The 9,681-nt window shown below is 43.4% G+C and overlaps 1 protein-coding gene across 2 annotated transcripts in view; it reads right to left on the minus strand.

Annotated features, from left to right (window-relative positions):
* Positions 1 to 7,654, minus strand: part of LOC147024422 (DENN domain-containing protein 2B-like) — a 252,398-nt gene extending 244,744 nt beyond the window's left edge. For both annotated transcript variants that reach the window (XM_085884333.1, XM_085884331.1), the window contains exon 1: positions 7,563 to 7,654. In XM_085884333.1, coding sequence (XP_085740459.1) covers positions 7,563 to 7,569 — 7 coding nt within the window. In that variant the 5' untranslated portion in view covers positions 7,570 to 7,654. The remainder of the gene's footprint in view (positions 1 to 7,562) is intronic.
* Positions 7,655 to 9,681: the final 2,027 nt, after the last annotated feature.

Consider the following 9,681-nt stretch of genomic DNA (forward strand, 5'->3'; position numbering starts at 1 on the left):
AATACACCTCCCATAACCACGTGCTTCTCCCGTAACCGATCCAAATTCACCATTCACCTCACGATGTTTTTTTCTTCAACCTTTCCTTCACCTAATCTGATGAAAACTCTCAAAAAATAATGATAATAAAGCGATCTCTTATAATGCTTCATCTTCCTCTTTCGCATGTGTGGTTCTCATTATTGTATCATAATTCACTACTCTTTTTCCACTTCAACAGACAGCTCTCAATTCCACCTTTCCTTCATACGTTATCTAAAAAAATCCAACTGTTACAGCGTTTCTTCTCTCTATTCTCTTAATTTGCCTTTATTGCATCTATCAAGTAGTGTCTTTAATCGCATTTCCGAACTGAAAATTAAACATACCCAGGTTTGCTATGCTTGTTCGCTTTCCATCAACCATTCTTATTTTCCAACTTCAGTGCCAATTCACCCCTCTCACCCCTCCCTCTCAATGTAACCATCACACTCTTCTCCCTCCAAGCTTCCCTCTCACCTTTCTCAAAAACTCCCCCCTCACCCTTCTCTCTCAACTCTCCCCACTCACCCTTTTTTTTGTATACCTTGTCAAGGCTCGTATGAGAGCAAACGCACAACAAACAGCAAGGGGGGCATGAGACAAGAGGGGTGTGGGAAGGACAAAACAGTGGGGAACAGAGGCATTAGAAGATCTGTGGAAGGGAGAGGGATTGGGTGGGGAATATGGTGTATACAAAATGAACACTCCAGGGTATACAAAATGGACCTTCTCCCACCATTCACCCGACTCACTCACCATTCTCAAAGTTCCCCCTCCACCTCACATCCACAAAGCTGCCTCCTTCCCCTGCCCTCACACCTCCATCTCCATCTCCATCTCATCACTCCACCTCCTGAAATCCTCAACTGCCTTTTGCCCCCTCTCTTATTACTCCCCACTGTACTTCAATCCAGTACCACAGAGCCTTTTCTCCTCCTCATCCACCCCCTCCCCTAGCTCTTCTGCGATCCCCCTCACTCTTTCAACAACTCTCCCTACTCCCCCCCCTCCTCCCATCTGCTGCACCCAAAGCCTCTTCCCCTCCCTCTTCATTAACAGTGTAGACCTCAAATATCCGGGGCCTTCGCTCAAACCTCACACATCTTTCCATACACATTGCCACTGACAAACCAGACATAACAGAAACTTTCCTCCCTCAAGACGTCTCTGACTCCCGAGTAGCTCTCTCTGGTTACTCCTTCCTCCTGCATGACAGACCTGAGCTCGTCCTGGTGGAGGAGTTGCTCTCTTAATCAAAGACTATTCCTCACTCTCGATGCACTGCCCTCACTCTCCCACACCCCCAGGAATATATCTGGCTACAGCTTCCCCTCCACACCCACCTCGTGTTTATATGTGTACTGTACCGTCCACCAAAGGGTGATGACTCCATTTACACCTTACTATCCGAAAACATGGACCAACTTCTATCCTCTCATCTGAACTCTCATTTCCTCATATGTGGTGACTTCAATTGTCATCATGCCAGTTGGCTGGGCATGCATACCTCTCTCACCTGTCATGGCACTGCAGCAAAAGACTTCTGCGACTCATTGGGACTGACTCAAATCGGTCCACTTCCCGACCCGGATCTCAACCAACTGTACTCCATCTCTTCTGGATCTGATTTTGAGAAATTTCCCTGAAAATATCTGCTGTTCTTCCTCCGCTCCAAAAGGTTCTTCTGAGCACGTGCTTGTCAAAGTGGACATCTCTCTGGCTATTATCAGAAAACCACCTCAGCGCTGTTGAGTTTGGCATTTCACTCAGGGCGACGGGCAGGGTCTCCAAGTAGCCATCAAACTTTGAGACTGATCTCCTATCGCTACTTTCTCCAACATCAACTCATCCTGGGAATTCTTTCAAAGAAACTTGCTCTCTCTCTCATGCACAGATTTATCCACTCTCGTCTTCAGTTGTCCTACCCTTCCTCCTGCCCATGGTTCACTGAAGCTTGTGGTGAGGCAGTTGTACTGAAACAACTTGCCTTTGCCTCATGGAAAGCAAACCCAACTGAGGGCAATCTCAGTTCCTTCCATAAAGCTCGGAACAAGTGTGTGTCTACCCTCAGGAGAGCCAGAAAACATCATCTTTCCAATCTCAAGTCTGAACTCTCAAACCTCTCTCCCTCCTCCAAATCCTGGTGGCATCTAATCAAATCTGTTTCTGGTGTACGTTCCCCCTCCATCCTCTCCCTCACCTCAAATGGCCGCACTGCCGATACCGCAGATGAAAAGGCTGAATACCTAACTCAGTGTTTGCATCAAAATCTTGTGTCTGAAAACCATCGCTTTCTGTCCCCACCTTACCCAGTCGCACCCAACTGTCCCTGGACTTTGTGTCCTTTTCTTCTGACAAAGTGGAGAGCTTGCTGTCAAACCTCGACTCAGATTCTGCAACCGGTCCAAACAGCATCAGCCCACGTGTCCTAAAAACCTGCTCTTCTGCTCTTGCCCACCCTCTCTCTGTTCTCGTCACCCTCTCATTTGCTCAAGGTCATCTGCCATCTGCTTGGAAATAAGCAAACTTTACTGCCCTGCAGAAAAAGGTGCAAAAACAGATCCCTGCAACTACAGACCAATTAGCCTTCTCCCAATCATCAGCATGGTTATGAAATCCATCATCGCTTCAGACATTAAATCCTTCCTCTTCTCCAATGGCTTAATTTCCGATCATAAATTTGGTTTCAGACCAGGTCACTCTACCCTAGATATGCTGCTTCTGCTCTCCCAACAATGGATGGAGGTACTCAATGCCAGACATGAAATCAGAGCCATATCCCTCGACATATCGAATCCTTTTGACACAGTCTGGCACCCTGCCCTGCAAACTCAACTCTCTTCCTATGGTATCCTCAGCCATCTCCACGCATGGCTCGCAGACTTCCTCAGCTGTTGCAGCCAACATGTGGCCCTAAATAGAGTTCTCTCACCCCCTCTTCCTATCCAGGCTGGAGTTCCTCAAGGCAATGTTCTTGGCGTTGTTCAGTTTGTGGTTTTCATCAACGATCTCTCCGACTCTGGAAAATCCTCTATCTCTTTGCTGATGACTCCACCCTCTGCCGTACCATCTGTCATCCCTCAGACCGGCAAGCAGCAGCTTCTTCGCTCTCTGCAGATCTGGGTAAAACCACAAACTGGACCAAAATGTGGAACATGTCTTTCAATCCTGCCAAATCTCACACTCTCACTATGTCTCTCCGAAAGGAGCATTTGGACCCCCCCCCCATCTACTTTCTCAACAATCCACTGGAAGAAGTCCATTCATTCAAGTTTCTGGGTCTCACTATGTGCCATGATCTTTCCTGGGAAAGTCACATTTCCAATCTGGCCTCCAAAGCCAGTCGCCGACTTGGAATCCTCCGTCGTGCAAAGTCCTTCCTCGGCCTAGTGAGGCTGAGTCTTTGGGCCTCTCGCTCTCTCTCACCGCAGGCAGGTCGGTGGCCTTTTTGTCTTCTGCCATCTCCTCTCTGGTAGCGCCCCCCCCGCTCTGTCTGCGATATGTCCCCCCCCCACCCTCATATTTCCGCAGGGTGCTCAAGGTGCGCCAGCAACCCCCTTCTGATAAAACTACCAAAATCACGAATCACTGCTCACCTTCACTCTTTTATTCCTCTTTTTTCCCCACCTTTGGAATAAACTCCCACAATCTCTTCAATCCCATTCTTCCATCCAGGCCTTCAAAACAGCTGTTCACCACCACCTCTTATCTCCGCCCATCCAAAACCTCGATCTTTTCTACCCCCGTTAATCCACCCCAAACCCACCTCCTTCAAATTTCCTGCTTTCATTCCTGAAAGTCCCTGTGATGTTCATCTTGTAGACCCCATGTTCCCCACCCAATCCCTCTCCCTTCCACAGATCTCCTAATGTCTCTGTTCCCCACTGTTTTGTCCTTCCCTCTCCCGCCCCTCTTGTCTCACGCCCCCTCATTGCTGTGCGTTGTGTGTTAGCTCTCATACGAGCCTTGACAATGTGGACAAAAAAAAATAGAAATACTTTTACCATTTATTTCAGCAAGAGCTGCCTTCCGAGAGTCCATTCAACAACTGCCTTTGGTACTCGATCATATGCTTTCAATGCATCAACAAAAACATGATACAGTTTCCTTTTATTTGCCAAATGCTTCTCTTTGTATTGCCTCAAAATAAAAATAATTTCTGCTGTTGATCTTCCTGGAATAAAACCAAAATGGTTGTCCATACTTACAACTTTTCGTAGAATTCTTTCAATCACCTTATCAAAAAGTTTCAATGCCTGCTCAATTCGTATAATTATCCTCGGTAAGATGAACATCATAAAGAGTCACACTTCATCTTGAACAAGAGCACAATGGAGTTATTTGCTCAATCTTCAGGGTTCACTCCTTTTGCCCAGACCTTTATACACAACTTCATCCTCCACTTAATTTATCCATCTCCAGCTACCTCTATCATTTTGAGGAAGAATCCAGTTGGACCTGCTGCCTTTCCTTAATATATAAATAGCTGATTAGAGTTCCTCTTCACACGTCTCTTCTTCTGGACCTTCAACCTTATTACAATCCAGGTCATTCTCCCATTCGTTATTTTCGTTCAAGAGCATATATTTTCCTTTTTTTTATAACAGAATCTTGGGTTCATCGTGGAGCTGCCACACATACATCTCACACACATGGAGAAATAGCCGAATTAATAAGTCACTATGCAGGACTGTTGGATGAGAAAAACAGCCACTGAGCTTGGGGGAAGTGCCAACAATTCCTGAGCACACTGGGTACAAGTGACATCACAAAAATGGCACCGCTTTTCTCACCGCGTTTAGCGTGGAATTTCCTTCAGAGGAATTTCCTCTTTCCCATGTATATCTAACTCCAGGGATTTCTCCTGCTCTTATCTTTATATAAATGCTGAGCATCAAGCGAGGAAGCAGCACGTGCCATTTTTATAAAATCTTTGGTATGACTCTGCCACGGTTTTAACCACCAACCTCCCAGACTTGCAGCATACACTCTAGCCATTATGCCACAGAGTCTGATAAGTAAGCTTTCCATTCCTTATCAATATTATCTCTTCCCCCCCCCCCCAAGGAGATGTCCATTTTCGTTTATTTAACAACTCGCAAAGAATCTGTCCTTTCAGATGGGTTAATTCCCCCAGTTTTGTCATGCCTACGGTTTTCATGCAGATAATTTGAGTATTATTTATGATTTGTAATGCCAGCTCTCATCAGATGGCGTTATATGATACACATTTACATGCATAGAATTGGCGTCTTCCCCCCAACCTCAACCTGAGGGGCTATGATTTTTCTTTTCTTTTTTTTTTACATCGCCTAAAACCAACACCTCGAGTACAACCGCCAGTTTTCAATGCATTCTGTGCAGTGATTCAAGAGTGCATACAAGTCAAAAACAGAAACACTTCTCGTAATGTAAAAAATATAAGGTTGGTGTGGCAGTTCCTACTTCCAAGAGTATGTTTTTTTTTACCGCCTAAAAGCTTCCCGTGCACATCCCCGATGCAATCAATCACCAGTTGTCAACTACTTTCGTCTGGTGGCTCAGGAGTGCATGGAAGTCAAACCAACACACAAATGATAACTGCCCGTCGCATCAATCTTTAAAACATCAGGTCTTGTTCCAACTGTCTTCATCATGTACGATGCTCTATACAGGGTGTTGGTTCTGCCGAAGCAGTTTCGTGATGAGGGTTACAATCTTTGATGGGTCGCCACTCCGACACAGGAAGTCAGCGCAGGAATTTGTAATTTGTTCATGGTGTCAGTGATAGCTCGCATATTCTTTGCGAAGGAAACCGTGGGATCTTTAACGTGCACCAACTAATGCCGGCAAATGGGATGCCCAGTTTAATGTCCATCTGAGGGATGGCACCCACTTTCATAAATCACCCTTCCTATGGAACACTGGGATGACAGTTTATAGCTGGGCCAAGAATCAAGCACAGGCAAGCAGCTCAGAGGTGAGTGTGCATACCTTCTAGCCAACTTGCCAGTCTTCTAACTGCAGCTGGGTCAATTTTCTGGAACATTCTGAATGTGTTTTAGCTCACCTGGACTTTAGTCCGGTGAGCTTATGCGATCAAGCCATGTCCATAAATTAGTGAGCGAGTGAGTCAGTCAGTCCGTAAACACTTCAGTCATTATCGCTTGACCAAACACATAATTTTGATGAAACCTGACCACAAGCTTCATATCTGATGCCTCATGAAGGTGTATTGACCACATCAAAATATGCGCTCATTTTATGGGGAGGGGGGGGTTGACCCCCCAAAATAGGTATTTGCTCCCTTCTCCGAAACCACACACACAAGTTCAATGAAAGTTGACCACAACCTTCATCATCCGTGATGTGTTAAAGTTTGTTCACGGCATTAATAAATTTTAAGGTCTACGGGGGGGGGGGGGAGGGGGAGGGGGTTGAGTGACTGTTGCTCCTGATCAACGTGAGCTTCATGATGTGCGGTCCTATTTTTATTTCTGACACCATGTTTCCATCTGCTGGGAGATGGACCGTCCAAAAATATATGTTATGTGATGGATGGCCCTCATTGGGCCCATCCCAACTCATCACCCCTCACATAACTTGTTACATTGTTGGATGACTGTAGGTCTGAAAGTTCTCCAAAAATAACATTTCTTCTTCGTATACACTGACATAACAGGCCATAGGTTACCATAATATAATATTTTATTGTAAAGTTAATCACTAGATCTATTTTAATGAACCTACGGAGAGCAATTCATAAACCTAGAGGTGTCCAAAACTCGAGGTAGATTCAAACCTGGTGAATTATATTTGTGTAACTAATAAGAGGAGATTTAGTCGGAGTCAGTGTTGAGGGACTCCTGGATAATATTTTGCGTGGATTACAGTGCAAGGAGCCCATTTTGATCCAATCCCCAGGCAGGTGTAGTAAATTGGCAATCATTCTTGATCAGAATGAAATATTTGAACAAGGTAAGGGTAAAGATGAAAATAGTTGCTAATTTCAGCAAATAACTATCGGTCTTTGAAATGGAGATGCAAGAAAATAAAAACACGAGAATAAAGTGGTTAAAGTTATCCGCTGTAACTTGGCCACCAAACGTGGTTAAAGAAAAAAGTGGTTAAAGACCACCAAACGCTGCCTTTTCAGACTTTGCCCTTCATTGGAACAAAGGAGAGAGACCGGCTCTCCTTTCTGCTCTGACGAATGATAAAGGTAAAGCCCAAAACGTCAGCATTTTGTGATCTTTTACAGCAGATAACTATAATAACCTTATTATCGTGTTTTTTTTTTCAGGAAAACAGCAGAGGATTCTGAACGAATTTGATGTGTGTGCTCATGAGCAATGTATGTGTAAATAAGGAGTTTGGGCTGAGCCTTTCATGTGGGTGTTACAGTTTATCTGCAATATTTACTCCCACCCCCCAAACCACCCCTCCATCCACTTAATCAACTTACTCAGCCAACCTGAAATGCTTTCATGAATAATTTGTTTGTAAAATTCTTTCAAACACAGATGATGACACAAGGTGTACAGATGTTATATACATCCCACCTTTCATCAGCTGGTTTGCCAGAACTGGACTGCTTTGCTCCGGCTCCTTTATTGGCTGTCATCGTCCTGCCACAAGATTTTTGCTTCCATTCCTGTGTAAAGAAACAATCGAGGCAACCGGTGTTTAGTTCCCTTCACCACCATACTGGTCTATAAACATAAGGAAATGTAGATACATATAACGAATTTCTACGAATGTTATGGCATGATAAGAAATACACTAGGTTTTGTTTTTTCAATCACACACAATAAAAGGTCATTTGGCCCATCATTCCTCTTGGTATTATCACTATAACATGGCCAACCTTAATCGTTGGTCCATCTTGTGCCTGCTCATTCCCAACCACTTCTTTGTCATCAATGTTGCAATCCCGATTACTCGACCCATTAGCTGTTCCAACAACTTCAATATGTACAAATGAAAATATCAAATATTTCATGGAGGGAGGGAGGGGACAACACAAGTGAAGTGAAAATTTAAAATCTGCTCATCATTTCAGCATAACATTGGCATTTTAGCCATCATGATGCTTCAGTGGGGTAATGTCACTCAGTGGTACCCATGTACTCTCTAGGGATCGGCAGGAATTTAATTTTTCAATTTGGGCAGAGTATACGCACACGATGGAATAGTGAACGCAAGTGCATGTTGGTTTGCAACAGTGGATAAGATAAACAGATTTTATCAACTAGGTTCTTATAAGATTACCTTCCTCTGAGCAAAAACAGGTGGGCATGAGCCCATTTTTTTTGCTCTGACAAGCTAATGCCCAAAATAGTAACCACATTTTGCTTCCTACAGTGGTAGAAATACTCTGCATCATTTAGTTCAAAACGCATATAATCACCGATTCATTTTGAAAATGGATCTTAATATAAATGGGATCTTAAACGAGAATGTGGTTGCAGATTCCCTGAATACTGGCAAGCCTCAATGCTTTAAAAACTATGAACCGTAAGCTGCATCAAGTTGGGTCGAAAAGTGAATTATTCCACAGCTGCGTACGCCTTACAGACTCGAAGGTCTTTGTTTTTGGAAACCGAAAGAGATCCCCATTTAACTTTCCAGATTCTGCACTACTAGTTTGACCCGCACTTTTTGGCCAATGCTACTGGTCATAATGCGAGTTGACGTTCTAATCTGGGGCCACTGGGGCAAGATGCCCCTTGTATAAAACATACTTAATGGTCCTTTTGGCTCTGCACAACGAAATATATTTTTCTTTTGAAACGATCCATTATAGTGTTGGCTATCGAGCCCTCTGGTACAGATATTCAGGATACTGAATATATAACTGGGACCAAGAAGGTTACACAAGGTATGGAGCAGGTGCATATTGCCCCACCCATAATCTGCCTTTGAGCCTTGTGCAAGTGCTGACACAAACCAAACCTATTCAACCACCTTGCATACCAGACCCTTCTCAGACCTTAACAGTGCTGAATGTGATTACATCAATTGGGAAATTTTGCGGACATTGTTCTTTGTGTGGAAATTTGTTTCCCTCACAGCCATTCAGAATGAGTTTTCCACTTTTTCAGGAAGAAGGCAAATAAGTGGAGAAATTCGATTTATTGACGGTGTAAATACAATATATATATATATATATATATATATATATATATATATATATATATATATATATATATATATATATATATATATATATATAAATCCTGCTTCATGGAGTCGGCGGTTTAATGTAGTTCTCCCATTTAATGTCGTCATTTACAGTCTCAGTGTGAGCAAAACAACCAAACAAAACACAATAAGCAGTCAACATTTTCAACCAATATCCAAATATGGCCTGATAACTTTGTCTCTTGGCTGTGTTCCACCTCTGAAAATATTCAATACAGTCCATAAATCAATAAGGATATAAATAAAACGGTGAGATTCCAAACCAGCTCAGTCGACATTTTTGAAGAAACACAGTTATCGATGATAAATTTGCAAAATGGCCTTCCAGCCTTGTATGGATCCCTGTGTTGTGATTTTAACCACTATACCATCCCACCCCATTTCATAAATCCTACCAAGATATTTAATGGATTTTATCCAAGGCCATGAGCCAAACACAGCAGAGCATTTTATGTGTGTCCTCATATCCAACAAACA

The sequence above is a fragment of the Eptatretus burgeri genome, chromosome 6 (assembly GCF_056783735.1).
Source record: "Eptatretus burgeri isolate ZD-2024b chromosome 6, Ebu_testis_v1, whole genome shotgun sequence".
Lineage (NCBI taxonomy): Eukaryota > Metazoa > Chordata > Myxini > Myxiniformes > Myxinidae > Eptatretus > Eptatretus burgeri.